General features: G+C 41.4%; 1 protein-coding gene across 7 annotated transcripts in view; it reads right to left on the bottom strand.

Moving 5' to 3' along the window:
- Positions 1-19,236, bottom strand: part of CNKSR2 (connector enhancer of kinase suppressor of Ras 2) — a 216,179-nt gene that overhangs the window by 174,720 nt on the left and 22,223 nt on the right. For all 7 annotated transcript variants that reach the window (XM_052793909.1, XM_052793910.1, XM_052793911.1 and 4 more), the window contains exon 2: positions 5,136-5,299. In XM_052793909.1, the coding sequence (XP_052649869.1) occupies positions 5,136-5,299 (164 nt within the window). The remainder of the gene's footprint in view (positions 1-5,135; positions 5,300-19,236) is intronic.

Raw genomic sequence — 19,236 nt, 5'->3', positions numbered from 1 at the left:
GCAGAACTTTAACTTGCAAAGGGCAATAGTAAAAAGGGTAAGTAATTTTTCTGCTATGAGCATGCAGAATATTAACAATAAATCCCAACTCCACCACGTACAAATCTCCATTCCAAAATGAAGCCTTCCTCATTTAGCACTACCGTGATTAAGTCTAATATTCACTATTACTGACAAAAGTAGTTTTAAGATCTGACTAGTGATAAGGGCAAAGGAAAGGATTTCTGTGTGAGAAATGGCAAGAAGATGAAATTAAGATAAAAGGCATAACTCTTAAGAGGAATCAAATCATTCATGGGTAAAGTAGGTCTATTTTTTACATTCATTTGCATATAAATGTTTTGTGTTAGTGGTAAATGATAAGTAATTTTCATGCTGTTAGTGCACACCAATGTTTTCTCTGCCAAATAATAATGCTATTTCATCTGCTGCAATCTTCTAGATTTACAGATTCAAATACATAGTGTATAATAAATTCCTGTGTACCCATAGCAGATTTAAATAACTAGCATGAAACCAGTATGCTGTATGAAGCAAAAACTGTTTTGTTTTTTAACCAAACTCTATTCTACACAAATGTAGATTCCCTGAAGAAGTATTCTGCAATTTCACATGGACTTTAATAAGTTCTTTGTTTCAGGAAAATTTTAAAGCATCCAAATGTTATTTGTGAAGTATTCTAAATTTTCTTATCTTCCCAGAACAAAATAATTCCTACTTTAAGGTCTCCTTTTAAAAAATATTTGAAAATGTTCAAAATCAAAAAAAACTAATTTAATCTTCATGCAAACAAAATGTACATCGTGTTTTGGAGAAGTAAAGCAAAAAAAATTCTCATGCATCAAGGCATTGTGGTGCTATGTCAGGTAAACTACATTATTTTCTTAAAGATGGAAGAAGAAATCTTTGGCTGTGCAGCCTTCAGTCTTTGTATTCTCCAGGCAGTGAGGCAAAGGGTAGCATTTTCTGGGAAAAATATTATACCAAGGAGACATAAAATTTAGAGTCCATAGACACTCAGCAAAATACGGTCATACCCAGTTTTGATAAATGAAATTCCATCTCCTGACGAACAGATGATGGAAAAAGAATTACGTGCATTTCTTTGCTTTCTGCAGCACAGTTAGGTACTTCAGGAGCTACAAGACCTCCAGACACGCTCCAAACCTGAAGACTGACACAGTGATCTGATCGCATTATCTAAGTAATCTGTTTTTCACTATGCATTTTTCTTTTCCTAAGCATCACCTCCATCTTCCCTCAATTTACTTTCTGTTGCCATTGTTCATTCACATCCAGTTCTTAAAGTAACCAATGAGGAAACAAGGCTCACCGCATTTTAGGTGTGGATGAAGGTCTGCTACACTGTTGTTTTTTCACTGATGAAATGTAAAGCAGCTTTAGACTAGCTTTACCACCCCACACATACTGAAAAGGTTCATGCAGAGGCTAGATCTGGGTGGTAATTTTTATAACTGATGAACAAGCGTATGTTTTATTATGTGGGAGTAGCCTGGAGCAAAAATACCATGGTACCTAACTCAGTACAGTTTCTCCTGTATCTCTAGAGCTGGACATGCAGCTTCTTAGTTTACCATTTTTCAACCAGTTTTGAGATCTCAAAAAAATAATTGACATTTTGTCAGTATGACTAAACATGCACATCCACATCAAGCAGGAATCTACCTGTTGGTGCCACCAGTGCGATCTCAGTTTCATGTTCTAGTGTGAACAGAAAGGGAAGGACAAGAGTCATACCTTGCTGGAAATAGAACAACTCTACAGGCATATATCTGTCATGGTGGTTTCTCAAGGACCGATCGAAAAACCAGGCAACAAACTCTTCGCAGCGACAAAATGCCATCACAGACCTCACTACTTCTTTCTTTTAAGCACAGAGAACATTTCATTCATCTTGCCCTTTCTGACATACGGATTTTATAACACACAAAACTGCACCGAGGCAAGATAATCTGTTGAACATGCTCCCACCTTCACAGACTGAGAGGGAAGAGACAAACCACATTAGTTACATTGCCTGCTCTCTCCCGGAGCACGTTCAGCTTCAGTGATGGTATGCGGTACGTACACCCCCACCGTCATCAGCAAGCGTGACCCGAAACGGCAGTAGCAGCTGGGCAAAATCTTTACTCCTCTTTCTCAGAAGCACCGTAGGAAAAGAAAACCTGTGAATCTCACCCCCAGGATGCTTGCTCTCCTGTCAAGAGCACAGTATGCCAGGCTGGCAGCCGAGACTCTACTAGGATGGATAGCACAGGCCACCATTTGTTCTCTGATCAGCTAACAAACACTGGAGGATCCATTCGTTGCAAGTGCTTATGACAGGAGGGGAATACTGTGAGAGACCATAGCCACCCACCCACCTTCTGTCAAAAATCAACGAAGAACATCCTTTAAATAGTGCTATCAATCATAACTGGTTCCCAACTATTATTGCAGCAAGCAGCTTGTCTACTTAGCACTGTTCAATAGCCTCCACCTGGGTTAGGGAGGTCCCACGCCCTCCCCATACCAGCCAAATATGCTTGTTCAGGCTTTTCACTTTCCTCCAAGAAGAAAATGTTGCCCTGTGAACTACAGGCATGCAACACAAGCAGCTGGTTTGCCATTTGCCGTATCCACAGCTGACAGGGCAGAAACTGCGAGTAGAAGTTTACCCCCAAAAAATGCTGGGAAGGGGGGCAGGAAGAAAGCAGCTCTTAAAACACATCAGCTATCAACATCGCAGAAGCTTTTCTCATTGATGGCAACTCTGTCTTCGAAACTCTCCCCTGCAGAGTGAGACCAGGAATGAACAGCGGGAGCTGGTTCTGTCCTCCTCAGTGCCAAAAACTGTTTAGGTGGTCACTCACTAACTCGGAGAGAACAGGGAGGAGAATCAGAAGTGACAATCCTTTTGGTTTTTAATGATTAGTTTAAAATCAATCAGAGATTATGCTTGCAAGGCAAAATTAACATCACTATTCCTACCCCATCATGCCATACATCATCTCCAGCATCCAAATAGATGTTAACTCAGTTGGATCATACATTTGTAACTCATGCCAAATTCTATCATGAAACCTCTGGCAAACTCCAGTGAAACAGAAAAAATAATCAGCTAATTTTCATTAAAAAAACCTTGCACAGCGACTACCTGCACTAGCAGTTATCCTACATTAGACAGTCACAGGCTTAAAGTTCTCCTAAACAATACAGTCAACATTAGAGGCTAATTGGAAGAATGGGCAAGCACTAACCAGGGCAGATACTTACTGATGCAATAAAAAAAGGAAAGCCCGTAAGTCTAGGACCAGTAGAGCCAAAAGGATTGTCTCTGAATTAAATTTCCTAAGAGGTTTATCTGATTGGTGAACAATAAATTCAAATTAAGTCCACTAAAATCAATATAACAATCACATTTTGTATCCCTGAGGAGCCATGAGGAGCCAATTGTGAGACTGCAAAAACCTCAGCTTAAATTAGAAGCCGTGATCTGAAGGCATACTATTGTGTTTCAGTGATGAAGTTTTCTTTAAGACGAACTCAGAAAAGCAGACAACACTGTATGTGCAACAAGGACCAGGAAGGTAGAGACTTGCTGCATGAATTAAGGATGCAGCGTTAGCCTTCGCTACAAATTCCTTATTTTATATTCAACTTAGTTCCATACACTTTTGCCTAAGATAAGGGAGCTACAAAGACAAGTTGTGTTTGTTTGTCTAAAGATAACATCTGTAATTACATACCCATGAAAAAAAGAAATTTCAGCTAATAAACAAGGTTTTTTTCTGTGAAAATAGGTTACTTTTGAAAGAGCCGCAATCTGTCTCCCTGTTTGCTTGTCATCAGAGTTCACCCTTACTTAGATTTTGTCTCACTTAATTAAAGTATTTACTTTCTTGTTTCCTTTTGCACTGTCTGATGAGAAAAGTACTTTGTGAATAACTATGTTCCCTTCTATACGTGTAGCATTTTTTTTTTTAGGATGGCATCCTTGCCATTATTTAGAAAACAAATAGATGAGTTAACTTATTGCACTGAACCACTTTGCAACATTATTAGAAATACTACTCTAAAGAAGAGAATCTAAGATGTGTTTAAAACCAAATGTCTTCCTGTATGGAAAAGCTTTTCTCCACTTTTTTAACTTTTTCTTCTGCATTTTTCATTTTTTTTCGCAGTCTTCTCTTCGTTACCCCTCACATCTATCTCCCAAAGATGCAACAACACGATATTCAGAAAAACTGCTGCATACTGAGAATCCACAAGCCTTTCTGAAGAGCCTTTCAGCGTACCATCTTTGATTGCCTCTACTGGGATTCAGCTTGCTTAAAGCTGCTTCTGAGGCCTGGAAAAGTAGTATGCATTAAAAATCCACAAAACACCACTTTAGGCAGTCAAGTACATCTTAGCAGAACTGTTCACAATCCTTCCTACAGTGGAGAATGCAGACAGTGTGCCCAATCTATCGCTAATCTTTACAGGCACGCACAAAAAGTTCGTAAAAAGGGTGAAGTCAGCACCACACCCCTCACCGAGGGGATAATCCCAGTTATGCATGACGCGACCTGACTGAAAGGACCATTACCAAATCCCTCTGTATGCGCCATCAAAGATGTATGTATTATTTACACATAAGAATTATTTCAGTATTTTATCCTTTCTACTCTGAAATACAAGCAGCTATGTTTCAGCAAGCTTGAATAATCATCTAAAACATAATTTGCATGAAAGGATCAGTGAAAAATGACATGGTTAGTATCAGGACATTTTGCTTGTAAAGGGCAACCGGCACTCAATTACTGCATTCACATATATAACTGTTTTACATTCCAAACCAAACCCACTCTAGTTCTTTTGTGAAGATAGAAAAGATAAACTTTTCTTCTATAAAGACAGATATGCAAGCCTTAATTCTCTGATACCAATTTATTTCACAAGCACCATCCTATCAGTAGATATTGCTCTTTATCTTGCCTCTGGTTTAAAATTCTAAATTGTTCATCTATCACATGTCAGGAGTTTCTTGAACTACTTAGTCTTTAGGACTGGAAATTTGAATACACAAACTGTGAGTATGCAAACACTGTTCACTCCCCCCCACACACCCTGTTTTGCCCCAAGAAGTTTACCAGCGCGCAGAGCAAGTCTACTGCTTCCAAGATAAGTTCCTGATGGCCAATTCGTGTGACTCCAAGATCTTCCAGTTCTTGATGAGTAATGCGTAGTAGCTGGTCGCCACTAATCTTCTCTCTTTCAAAGTTCTTTATATATTGCTGCAGGCAATCATCAAGACCTGCAGAAACAGGACAGAAGAAGGGAAGACAAATGTTAGCAATGTTTTGTACTGCCACAGGAAGTAAAAATGGGCTGGAACCAAAAATCAAGCCAACAGAGGATACTTGCCCTATCTTTAAGAGAAGTATTTCAACATCACAAAAAATTTAATGCTACCCAGAAATCTTAAGATTTGGAGAGCTATGGCAGCCATGGCTTTTCCACCTGTGGACGACACCAACCGTTCCTGAACCCCAAAGAGAGCCCCGAATTCTTGTAGTGCACTGTGCTACGAATGCCTGCCTGGCAGCCTCTCATAACAGGTACGTTAGCAATGCCTCCATGACATCTGGGAGGGGAGAGGAGAGGAGGAAACAACGGGAGGGAGGAAGACTTGCATCCTTCTCTGGGTGCAGCATATCGACATATGCTGTTAATTATTACAGCACGGTAAGAGACTGGAAACAAGGGAAAGCATTTGTGCCAGAGACAAATTCTAAGGGAATAATGAGCGTGAATATGCTAAATGCCATACATCCAGGAGCAACTAGCTATCTGTGCCTCTTAACCTCGCTCCCAGCGTACCTCTGCCACGGTAGGTTGCATGACGAGGCGGCGCTGATGGAGAAGCCCTCAGCTAGGGACCCGTCTCTTCATGGGACACTTGCCCACAGTGCCCCACGCAGCGACACACAAAACGGCAGTGCCACATCGCAGCGTCTCTCCTACTCCAAGAGGGTTCATAGGCTGCTGCGCCACCCGAAAGTTCGCAGACGTGCCAGCCCCTAAAACAAGCCGCAAGGAGCTCTAGAGAACAAGGCGGTAGCACTGCAAATGCATAAAGTGGGCCCCGACTGCAGCAGCAGATCCAGCTCAGTGTACCTCAGGTCAGAAACTGTATGGAGTCACTCACGGCACACAAGTAAGTGCTCACTGAGCATGAAAAGCCACTAAAATCAAGACCTGGGTGCGCTCCCCAGAACAGAGTAGTCGGGGAGCAGAAACAGGCCCGTTGTGCCATAAAAGATCCTAGAAGTGCTCAGGACATGGATGAGTGCAGGGTTGCACAGGACCAGGTCCTGCTTCAGGGGCCACCCCTATTCTAGCTATTCAGTTTGATTATCGCTCTAATGACATGCAGCTGACTCTGTGGTGTTGCCTGGAGCAAATAGCCCTGCAGAACATGAGATAATCCGTCATGCACCTCTTTCCCCATCAACCTTTGCCTAAGAGGGCCAGACCGGTACGAGGAAGCTCTGCAGCGTGTGCATCCCTGTGCCAAGGGGATAAGGAAGACTCTCGGGTATTTGGTGGTCCATCTAAAATTTGTGGCTGAACACCTTCTGATGGATCAACATGACTGCTACCGAGTAACAGGATTTGACAAAAACCTCAATGCATTAATTTAGCTGCTTCTTGAGAGCTACCACCTTTCTGATGGTTGTCTTCAAACAATCCCTAATGTTGAAGACATCTGCTCGTTAGGTTGCAAGGAAGTGAGAACATTTTCACTTGCTAATGCAAATGTCTGCAAAATCTGAAGATACATGGAGGCAAAAAGATCGATCTGACTCTGAGCCCCAGCTGTCTCCTAAGAGCCCCAGCTTATAGCATAAAGCTTCTCTAAAACTGTTTTTGTTGCATTATTGGTTCTCATTCACCCCTTTTAGGGTGTAGCCCCACCTCCAAAGGGACTCACAGGAGGAACACGTTGGTACCGCAGGCAGGGATGCCCCAGTGCCAGGCCAGCCTGCTGTTCCCAGCTTGGCCCTTGGGCAAGCGTCACCCCCACTCTGCTCCTGCTACAACACACCGGCACAATCTTCACACGCCTTCAACTTCCAGAATTTACACACCAAAACTAAGCCACATGCAAACACGCTGTAAATCCAATACTCCAGGACCAAGACACAGGAGCAGGTCCCCAGTTCCAGCAGCCCCCAACCACGTCCTCCCAGAGCCTGTCGCCTGATTTCTTGCCTCTGAAACAAAGCCACTTAAAGGTCTAGGTTAATCGAGCATTTGGAGCTATGCCTTCCATTAATTTCCCTTCCTAACCAGTTTCTCAAATCAATCATATACTCTATTACAACATATGAACAGAGAACAAAAATGATGATCAGGATCGATCATGTATCGCACCTTGCCACACAGCCTGGTTCTCAGACGTGCTTGACCGGCTTGTGAGGAGCTAAAAATTTTGCCCTAATCCTCCAACAAAGAAAACACAAATGGTTAAACTTTCAGTGAAAGCAACGATCTACTAAAGCTTTTATTCTGCTAAGTTCCATTCCCCTACAGTAGGGGAAATTGAACGATCAGAACCACCAAGACTGATCCATAATATGATTTGGTTGCCACACATATGCATGGAAAAGAAGACAGGAACACTCTAAGCTCAAAACAACACAGCCTGCTGCTTTGTGGGGTGCCTCACTGTATTTTTGATATTTTCTCCCTTTGTACTTAAATAATGAATACTCTGCCTTTGGCCTTACAACTGCTTCTTAACCAAAAGTAACGTTTCACGGTAAAACAACACAATACATGCACAGTCAGTGCGATGTACAAGGGGAAGATCTCAATTTCTCTCTTTCTTAGACGCCATTGCTTCAGAACACGTCAAAGAGCACAAGTCCTGCATGCTCCCAAGGCATTTCAATGGGAGCCCTCAATTCATCCAAATACTGCTGTCTCTCTCTTACATGCTAGGCAATGCTCATCATTATTAGCAAACAGACAAGCAGCAATAAAAATCAGGTATTCTTCTGTGCCTGACACCTGAAAGTAAGGCCATTTCCAAGTCCCAGTGCTATAAGAACTCGTTTAGACATTTAAATTTAGGTTGCGAAAGGAAATAATTTTTCTCAAATCTTCTTGAATCCACTTTACTTGTTCACACACACACACAAGATACCATTATCTTGAACTATCTGACGTGAGCCTTCTTGATTTATCCATATTTGTACATATTTTCTCCCAAAGCCCTTCTTAGCCCAAATTTTCAATCTGATATATTAATTGCACAAACTGTTTTACAAGCAGAGTCCCATGCATAATGGCATTTATTTTTTGAAAGAAATTGAATATTCTTGACAATACATAAAACATTTCATCTAAAAAGGTATTAAAAATAGGCCATAGATGTGCTTTTGCTAAATGACTAAAAAAGAAGGCAGTAAGTACTTCTGATATTCCTGAACTTAAGTCCCACACTGCTTACATAGACTGCTGAATGAGAATAATAACATTAAAATATTTGGCGTCATCAGGTATCAAAAAAATGAATTGCCGGCTAAGAGACTAGGAACACAAATCCAGAATAAGACATGACAGATGCATTTAATAAACACTTACTGACAGTTAATTCTAAATAAAGCCATTACTCTTCCTCCTCCTGCTATCTATGTATTTTTGTCATTCAGATGTAATCTAGATGGATGCACGTAGTTCATATAGGGTAAGAAAAAAATTTAAGACAACAAAAATATTACTGACAATTGCCTGACTCACCAATTTCATAAAAACTACAGCCCGGAAAGAACAAAATAATTTAACCATAGATCGCGTGACATTTTCAGTATAGCTTGCCACAATTACTTGCCCTCATTCCCCAAACAGAGCAACCTTTTAAAGTAATTGATTTATGTCATTCTATTTCTTAATTAAAAGAGCAGCAATTCTTTTTGTAAACAAAACTGTGCACAGATACATAGACAGGAAATAATAATAATAATAAAAAAGGCTGCCAGCATTCCTCACCCACACCTTTTGTCCCCAGAGCCACAGCAGACAGCCCTGCTCGCCAGCCGCCGGCCAGCTGCTGCTGCGCTCCCATCAACGGGAGGGGAATGCAGGGAACGGGCGTTCCTGGCTGATAACGCCGTTTAACTTGGGACAGGAGAAGTTGTACCAAAGAACATCAGGTGCCTGGGGTGCATGGAAACACCCTGGAAGCTCAGGGGGAAAGCACAGCTCTCTTAAGAGCACTCTGTCTTTCACAATACTCCTGCAAGTCCAGCCTCCACCCAGCCTCAACGTAGCAGTAAATTTTCCTAGCCATCAAGGTCTGCTCTGCTTCTACCCCCAGGTGCCCTCATATCAGAGGATGTCACACAGCCCACGTACCGCAGGAATCCCAGCAAATAACTCGGTTTGATGTACTATTATTCCCTGCTCCTGGCCTTGGGTGCGATTAAGGTTGCCAAGCACCTAGCGGTCCTGAATATTTCAAGAACAGCGGCCTCTGCCCAAAAATCAGGTTCGTTATTATATTCTGGGTGCATAAGGCCCCACAGTGTATCAAACGGGTTTTGAGACGTCAATACACATCAACAACTCTGCTCCTCACCCAAAAAAACCCCAAGATTTTTTTTGAGTATATGTAAAGGCACAGATGTTCCAATAATTACAGACCTTAAAGTAGAACCGTGTGATGGTACTCCTCTTCCTTTTAGACGTACTCTTTAAAGGAAACACTATATAATGTATTTTTTCTTTTTTCTTTCTTTTTTCTTGAAAGATTCCTCATCTTGTGCTCCAGAAACAACACAGACCTCCAAGGACACTAACTACTCAAGCAGCACTCCCCTACCCTGAATGTTTTCCACCTGAGCTTATCAACTCCCCTGCCCCACATGCTTTCCACCTGAGTTTATCAACTCCCCTACCCTGAATGTTTTCCACCTGAGTTTATCAACTCCCCTGCCCCACATGCTTTCCACCTGAGCTTATCAAGCACAAAGTCTGGCAATGCTGTCTGGATCCCACTATACGCTCACTACCTGGCCAGTTTGACTGGGGCCTAGAAGAGCATTTAAGACATTAAGTTAATACATTGCACTTCTTTGTCAGCCGGCACGCCCCTGAGGTGTTATGTACACAGATGGACTATTTTGTGCATTAACAGAAAAGGAGCAACTCTTTTCATTAAGTTTAAAGCAAGCTCTACCTCGTCTGTGGGACTAAACAAATAAACAGCAGCAAAAGTAAAGAAAGCTCCTCCAAAAGAAACTGCTCAGAAGGGTCAGTGCTTTTAACATTAAAAAAACACTTCTCTAGATAAGTTTCTCTTGCAAGTAGAACATACTGGAGCTGGGTTTTTTTCCCCTACTCTGTCATGGAGTTCTACCTTGTGTGGGCCAAATCAGAGTTCATCAAATCATTAACAATTTTTAACGGCTCACAGATGTGAAATCGGGTGGGGGTTTATGCAATGAATTCCTTTTACTACAATGGCCCAGTAGCAACTGATTGAGAAATGTTTAATTTCTTTTTTTTACTCATATGATTTTCTGGAATAAGAAGCGCTACCCTCCAGAGCAGTCTTCTGTGCTTGCAATCTCCTAACTAATAACACAAGTGCACACTTCATGATCTCTCTGAGGTATTGGTCTTATTTTGATGTGTGTAACAGGTTATCTTTTGAAACAAGCGAACCGACAAACCGCCCTGTAATTCAGTGTCAGAACAGGTTCTGCACATCTGTGGTAATTCAAACTCAAATGACCCTCTCCATGAAACATATCCTGAGGTCCTGATCCCACAGTCTGCTCCTCCTCTGCAAGCAGTTCGGTCTTTCCTCCCACCTCCAAGAGACTACGAAGTATTAAAATACTTTCTCTACAGCTAGATTGGAACTAAAATTTGTAGTTCAGCTGCTCAGATATACATGAGGAGATACAGTTCTAAAAATAGTGGGAACTAGGTAGAATATTCTTCCCCAAATTGGTGGCAAAATAGTTTTTCCTTAACATTGGAAAACTACAGTGAAAATAACAGAGTTTGCATCCTTATCGGTCCTCTTTTCAGTTTGGGGTTAAGGGAAAGATGAACATTACAGGTTTAACTACCATACCTGAAACTTTGACAAGGAAGTATATTTTTATGCTACCCTGGTAAATTAGAATGAGGATGCAAACTGACAACTTCCCTTGGCAAGTCCTTTTTCTGTAAGCCCAGCATTTACTGAAAAGCAAAACCATACACACAATACATGGAGTAATTCTGCACAACAGGGGAAGACACACAGCTTGCTTAAAAAACAAATGACAGGTTTGGGGCTTTTCTTTTTCTTTAAATATCAGGCAAACAAATTCATCTTTCAGTCTGAACAGAAAGAGTACGCCCTCCCGGAGCTCCCTCAGTTTTATGCCTTAACAAATACAAATTCAAGCAACGGACCGTAGCACAGAACTTAAAAAGTCACTAAAAAAAAAATTTAAACTACAGTTTAATATAAGCTGTGCATTTATGTAGCACTATCCAATACCTTTTCAGATTGTAAACTATTATTTGCAACATTTTTACCTGACCTACCATGATGGAAAGGACCACTAAAACGTTCAATGTTCAGGAAAAAAATCATGGTTGTTTTCTCCGTGCTCACCATTAAATATGCATTAAATTTAAGCCAACTGTTCTTAAGGACTGACCACCTTTGAAACTGCACATGAGTCTACGTATATTTCAAACTTAAATGTTCAACCGAGTTCCTGGTAGTTAAAACATTGTGCTATGACTTACGCATTTGCCCTAGGCTTTATTAATCCAGAGCTGGTAAACTACCAGCCTATTCACTTTAATTATATAAAAATACAAGCTTTGCTCATGCCAAAGAGCAAGACAACCAACCAGAAAACTTCCTCCTCGCTTCCACCCCAGCCAGAGAGCTGCTCCTGGGCACAGACACCGCAGGCAGCCCAGAGCGGGCAACGCTCCCCGCCACAGCCGCTCCTGTTTGGGGTACACGCTCACGCCTCCTCCCTCGGAGAAGCGGAGCACGAGGGGGGAGACTAGGAAAGGCCAGCTTTCCCCGCAATCTGTACGTGGGAGATGGCATTTGGAAACTCTCCATGCCCCTCAGTCTGAAACCGGGAGCGAGCCAAGCCAGCCGCTTCCCCACCTGAGAGGCAAAGAAAATTCTCCTCTGCCCACGTAAGGGATGCTCACGTAAGGGATGCTCACTGCTTCGGGGTCTTCAGCACCTTCTGGGCTTCATATGTGACAAGCAGATGTCATGGTTATCGGTGCCAAAAGACAGAGCGAAGAACAGAATGTTTTAAGTGCAGTAGATGGCAAATGCCTACTGTGGACAGGATGGCTGCAAAAAAAGTAACGCCCCATCCCAGAGGAACACCGCGGGTAGGGTGGCGAAAGAAACACCAGAAGCAGCTTTCGCTACAGATTGGGAAAAAATTGCAACATACTTGAAACTGGGGGGAAAAAAAAAAAATTAATTGCAGGCTCTGGATTTATGAATGGGTACAGGATTAATGAAAAAAAGAATTGCCAAATGCCTGGATTACAGCAGTATTTCCAAAAGAGCAGGACAACCACTTTGTGCACTCGTTATCTGCAATTTCAGGCAAAATCCCTCTAACTGCAAAACATATTTGTCCTTCACTCTATGGAATTATTCTCCCTCTGTCACTCCTCCCCCCGCCCCGTATATATCCGAGTCAAAGAAAATTCCAAAAGCATTATAAACAAATATTTTAAATGAGTGAGAAGATCCAAATAATTACTCCTTCAAGCATAACATGCGTATTCATAGAATATAGCATAAGATTACATGCTTTCCATGTGCAGTTTAGGGTAGATGTATTTTTTTCTAGGAACCTTCAACTGTTCGTAGTCAAAACATTAGCTGATAGGTACTGCTAACTGAGAACTACATTTTTAGACAATGAAAGAGAAACACAATACGTAACAACCCCCACTTTATATCCACTGGATACATACTACTACCTCCAGCAAAGCACGTTAAGTTTGTAGAACGAAGAACTCGGAAGACAGGAGATGTGAACACGAGAAGCAGCAACGTTACCCAATGCAGCCTCTCCTGAAGGTATTACAAACGCCGAGACCCCGGCTACTAGACCAGAGGTACTGTGTACAGCAGTGAGGTAATTAAGGAAGGGATCGCCCTGGGCTCCTGAAGAGATGTGCAGAACGAGGAACTGAAATAGAAGTATATTGTAGACCTTGCACATTGCTCTGTTTGTTCTTTTTAAGGTCCTCGCCAGGAGAAAGGCCTGTGGTCGGTCAAAGGAAAAGCCACCAGTGAACGAGGAGATGGCATTATGCGAGGTGAGAACTTGGGAGTCAAGGAGTGCATTTGCGACAGCGGCGGGTTGAGACAGAAGTTTGAGGTGAAAGAAGTACTGTCTCAAGTCACTACGAATTCTGTAATTAAAAAACAAACCCTGTTCGAGGAATCCAACTCTGAAGTCTCTGCTGTTTCCGTGCCTGCGGATACACCCTCTTTTCATGATCGTGAACTCTCACAAGACCTGGATATATCAATCGTATGACCATGTTGGCAATAAATGGCAATTGTGTTCATCAGAAAATTGCAGAATCATCAAGACTGAGTGGATCATACGTGGCTCATCAACAGCTCTACTTTACGAAGAATTTCACACTGACCAAATTTTACAAGGGTTTTCTTGAAAAAAGAAAATGAAATTTTAAAAAGGAGACAGAGAGACAGAAAGTGTACAGGCAGACTAACTACAAGCATGATTTAAAGATACACAAGACCGAACTGGGTGCAGTTTCTAATAGGACTTATTTTCAATAAAATCAGTCCTTGCTGTTAGACTACTTATAATCAGGCCTTATTATGGCAAGTTACACTTGTTAATTACAAGAATAATATCCAAAGTGTTCTGTTTAGCTGTTGATAAATGTAATCATTCATATTTCTCTGGGTGCTTTTTGTTTCCATTATGCCCAACTGTATAGCAAAGCCAAATCTTTACACAAGCACATAGAAGTTTTGCAAAGTATTTGAAATCTTAAAACGCGGATAACACTGCGACAACCAGTGTCGAGCTCTTTCTATGAAATTCAAGGATTAGTATCCCTGATTATCAATATTGTTCTCAGTGTAAGAGGTTATAATTATTGTTATATTTAGGATTCCCATTATTGGATTACAACGACCACATTGTTCAACTACAGCTGTGGCCTTTGCACACGAGAAATGCTGACGTGTGCTGAAAAGTTAGTGTGGCTGATAATGGCAGCGGAAATCTCTTTGCTAGTGGAAGGGAGAGGAGCCAAACAACCCACAGCATCATTAAGTATGAGGAATCCCTCAAATGAAGCTAATCAAAGGAATGCATCCATTTACTCCTGATAAATACTGCTACACCCAGCTGCAGAGGCCTAGGGCAGCCACAATGGGGATGGGATGAGAAAGTGCACGTTGACTCTCATAATTCTATGCATAAAATGACAGATTTTAAGCCTGGGGTTAGAAATTCAGCACAATTTGGGAGGCATCTAGAGACGAACTGGAAGTATGTGAACTGTAATGCTTTTTTTTTTTTTGCCTTTTTTGTTTGTTTGTTTTTCTTCCCCCCCCCCCCCCCCCCCAAGGAAACCTACTCGTATTCTGAACGAAGACCAGATAGGCTAAGGTGTGCAGGGGGGGGGTATGTCTGCTGAAATATTGTATTCTGCTAAAACCAGAAGTTCTCCAATAAGTTGTCCAAGCATAATCAAGATTGTAAGAGTATAAACACTGAATGAAATACTCTCCCAAAATTTCAAAGACAACATGCCATTATTGTCTCAATTTTTTTCCTACTTAAATCTATGCCCTCACGATTTTTGAAGCAGCTTTGAGGACATGGAATGTACCATCAAAGCTTTGCAAAAAGCAAGAGGAGAAAGTGGCATTGTCACTTTACATGTAATAATACATTTTTATGATACACAAGAATCCAGCCAGTCTAGTCTTATTCAGGGCCCCATGATGCTAGAGACTGTATAAAGTAATACACAAGGAGACATGACCCGGACCCAAGACGCTTGATAAACTTCTCTTTCTCCATGAAATTCAAGCTGGCTAGCTAATAAAGGCAGATCCCTCAACAGCTACTTTTATTTCTACTCTGTTTCACTTTGCAGTTTTCACACTTTCACAATCATTCTCCTTCCATTTTTCACATGTACTCCAGTTTGCAGAGTACCTCAGGAAAGGGAAGTCTTCTTGGGTCCAATCAATATTTAACTTCTTCCTCAAAGTACTACATTTCTTCTCCAATTATCGTATGTAAACTAGTATACATTGCAACTATCTTAGCATATAGGCATTTTTCAATCAACATTATAAAATTAGGGTTCTAAATACCATTAACTAACAGCTATTTGATTTGTGTTTCATCAGATAATTTTTTTAAGTTTCAAATGCTACCATTTTTCTCCTCTAAAATGATTCCTTGTACAACACCTGTCTGCACCACTACCACTGTAGGGATTTGACGTTTCCTAAGAACTTGCTACCACACATCAGACTATAAGGAGTAACGTTATTACTAATTGGTTCCCCCTAAAATATAAAGCCATTTATGAATGAGCACAACAAAAATGTTTTCCCAGCAGTGTCCTTCTGACTTTAGAGTTTCTAGAGGTTTAGCTTTGTACTAGCACAAAGTAACTTTACAAGATTAAAAACCAGTTTACTGCCAAACATATAATATTCTGGTGCCTGCAAACAAAAAGGCAACACCACTGGTTTACATGGGGAGAACAACTGTCCATCTAACAACAGCGTGTGGCTTTATTACTTCTCCAACACATCTCTCAAGTAAGCAGTGAGTACTACTGATATTAAAACAAGCTGAAGTGAGTACCACCAGGTTCAACACACCACTGGCAGAACAGTGCCAGAGCTGGAAAGGGCTAGCGAGGGCGCAGTCCGCCCGAAGCAAACAGCCCTCCATCTGCCCCAGCCCCGGGGCGACGGCTCCGCATTTCCGACTGCAACTGCATTAATGCGTGGCACCTGCCTTCCCAACAATTTTGCACCGCACAGCAGTGACAAATTACCAGATTCCCAAATATGACTGTAAGCATTGAAACGCAACCACCATATCCCCTAAGGATGGGAGGCTTTGTCTAAATAGGCGTGGTATTGGCTTCTTCAACAGTTTAGAAGGGGCTATAAGGCTGAAACACTCCCTCGGGACTTCAGATATGAAAGTATTAATTTTCCATAGCTTTTCACTGTCTCCCATGATTATTTGCAGCTGCGCTTCACACTAGCATATATGACTATAGGAAGTGCAAAGCCATCGAATGTCCAAGCCTACAGCAGGCAGGCAGGAGGGAAAGTTTCTTCAAACTCTGAGTGAACTCCCTCCCGTTCATTCCTCCTTCTCGCAACGCCCATGCAATTCCCAGGCTCGAAGTTCTCTTTAGCAGAAGTTCACACAATTCAGCACAGTGTGAGATTTGGGATGGTTTTAGAGTTGTGGGCAGAAAAAGCTGTACATCCCCCTCCACATGACAAAGAAACATCTGTAACTTAAAATCACTGGTCAAATACTTTGATATGTGTAGGAGTGTCTTGAAGAAGAAAGGGAAAGCTATACTTCTAATATTCATCACTTCCATCACTTCACATATGATGTCTCAGTAACCATCCCACCCCTCTGCAAAATATAAATGAATCATATATTAAGGGGAAAAAACAAGTATAATATGTAAGACAGTCAGAAGATGTTTACGTAAGCCAAACACACCCCTGACATTAACCAAGTAAGTAAATAAGTACTGGTTGTTCTTTCAAATGCCTTTCCATGTTTGCATTTTTACAGCATGGTCCAGAGCAGCCACGTTAAATACACTGTTGTCACAAGAAGGGCCCTCCTCTTCCCCATCCCTCACATGGGCTAATACATGCTATTACGCAAAATAGTCAAATAAGCTCTGCCACAGTCTTTATTATAGTTCTTCACCACGAAAACCAGCTTTGCTGCCAGGAATTTATTATGTCAGAAGGCATCCTTTCGGTGCGAGCAGGAACATCGTGTCCCCAAAGAAATAATACAACAGTTGTTAAAGTTTTCCTTTACCTCAGTACTTTAACACTGTCTCCCACCACTGGAGAAATCTGTTAATGGTTCAGATAAGGCTTCAAGATTTATTCGGTGATGCCATCACACAGGGTCTATGGATTTCATGCAGCCCAGCAGCATGGTTAAAAGCAATGCAGTTCATTTTGCAACAGGAGCAGTTCCTCAGTTTTGCTACACTTACATTGAACCTCTCTCTGGAGCAATAGTGGCCAAGATGCTAGGCTTGCTTGGGAGTGCTTATACGATGACTTCCATCCATGCTGCAAATTATTCTTCCTTCCCCTACATTTTATTTTCCTTCTAATACCAGCAAAATCATCCAGTGTTCACTGACTCTATCTGTCTTCTCTCAGGAAGGATTTCAGAATTAAGAGAGATCCCTAATGACATCACCCGTAATTGGACAGAATACGTTCAAATAACTTTACAAACAGTCCTACAAGAACAGCTTTATTACATTCTGATATGCACAGATCCAGTGTATGTTAAGAAGTCGAAAACATTTCAGTTTTAAGCTTCTTGGCTAAGACAATCTGCTTCAAACTGCATTCAAAGTAGAGTGCCTTACATAAAAGTACATGCAAGGACAACTTTACATGCCTGCTCTTCCCCGCTCTCCCTCTCGCTCATTAGAAGAGAAGAACACATTCCATAATGTAGAATTTACAATATGAACCATAAGCCTGTAAAGTGGGAGTGCAACCCACACAACTGGATCATGGCAAAATACATTTGTTAGTTTTTTATTTTCTTTGGCAATATACTTTTTAAAATAATGTTGTCAGCTTTGCGCAAGTTGTAAATACATAAAAATTTAAAAAAACATCTGTTGAAGAGACAACCTATGTTACACTTTAGCTAGTTTCTCATTTTGCATCATCACTCGCTCATACAATCTATCGATACGAGCAAAAAGCAGTAACTAGGAATTAGACCCTTCAAAGATTGAAGTAATCTACAGCGACATACTAGTCTCTTGCAAGTCTCGTCAATGTTATATCCCCAGGAAAGAGAAATGAATGTTCGCATGGAAAATAATGTGCACACGTGTCACAGAAAATTCGTAACAATTTGTTTTTAACTATTAACTGCACAGCACTAAATTAATGGTATGAAACCTGTCCCTGAAGGTCTTTCCCCAAAAGAGGATGAGGTACTCCATTAAGTATTAGCATTACGTACTATATATACGTTTGTGCAAAATGCTGCAGTTTAGCGCTACTAACGTTTTATAATGCACACATGTATGCACATTTACTTAACCATTTCAGAGGCCTAATGCTGGCAAACCCAAAGAAAAACCTGAACTGCCCACTCTTTGCCACTGTTGTAGGCAACGCTGAGAACCGTCTATGGGTAGGAGGAAGATGCGCACCACGCTCAGCTTCCCAAGCAATTCAGGTAGAAAGAGGCCAGAAACATCACAGAAAACGCACTGCCAGTGAGAGCTCTGCTCGTACAGAGCCCTTCAGAAGGCAGCACAAGGTAAAGTGATGCTCTCGGGTGTTTTGCTTACCTGTACTTACAAACAGCCTTGCCCCGAGCCACGTGGAAGGCATGGCAATCTAAACCAGAGCTGAGATTTAACTGAGGCTGCAGTTCCACAAGCTCTAGTATATTGTTGTCATAGCTTATCAGATAAAAGGAAAAAAAAAATACATATAAAATTTTACCACTGAATTAATTTTGAGCTTGGGTTTCCTTTGTGTGATCTTCACCCTTTATTCTGCAGTATCCCTGGCTGGTAGAACTAAATACTTGTATCAGTCAGCATGGGATAAAGTGTCCCAATTGTGGGTATTCCTGCCCATTTCCACAAGACATCGCCAGGAGGTAAATGCTGTTTAACACTTTCTGTGCCAGCTGTATATAGCCAACGGCAGTATACTTCTTGGTCTTGCTCCATCATCTCCTGCCCATTTAAGCATTGTTTACTTTATATTGAAAAGTGATGGAGAGGGTGTATCCATACAAAAATAGTAAGTATTTTGGTTAGCACCTCATCCAGACCTAATCAAAAGCTGAAAAAAAACCCAAAACCAAAAAGTACAAGAAAATGTCTGAATTTTCACTCTGCACAGTT

Source organism: Harpia harpyja, chromosome 8, assembly GCF_026419915.1.
Source record: "Harpia harpyja isolate bHarHar1 chromosome 8, bHarHar1 primary haplotype, whole genome shotgun sequence".
In the NCBI taxonomy this organism is placed as follows: Eukaryota; Metazoa; Chordata; class Aves; order Accipitriformes; family Accipitridae; genus Harpia; species Harpia harpyja.
This window is presented reverse-complemented; position numbering and strand designations above follow the sequence as displayed.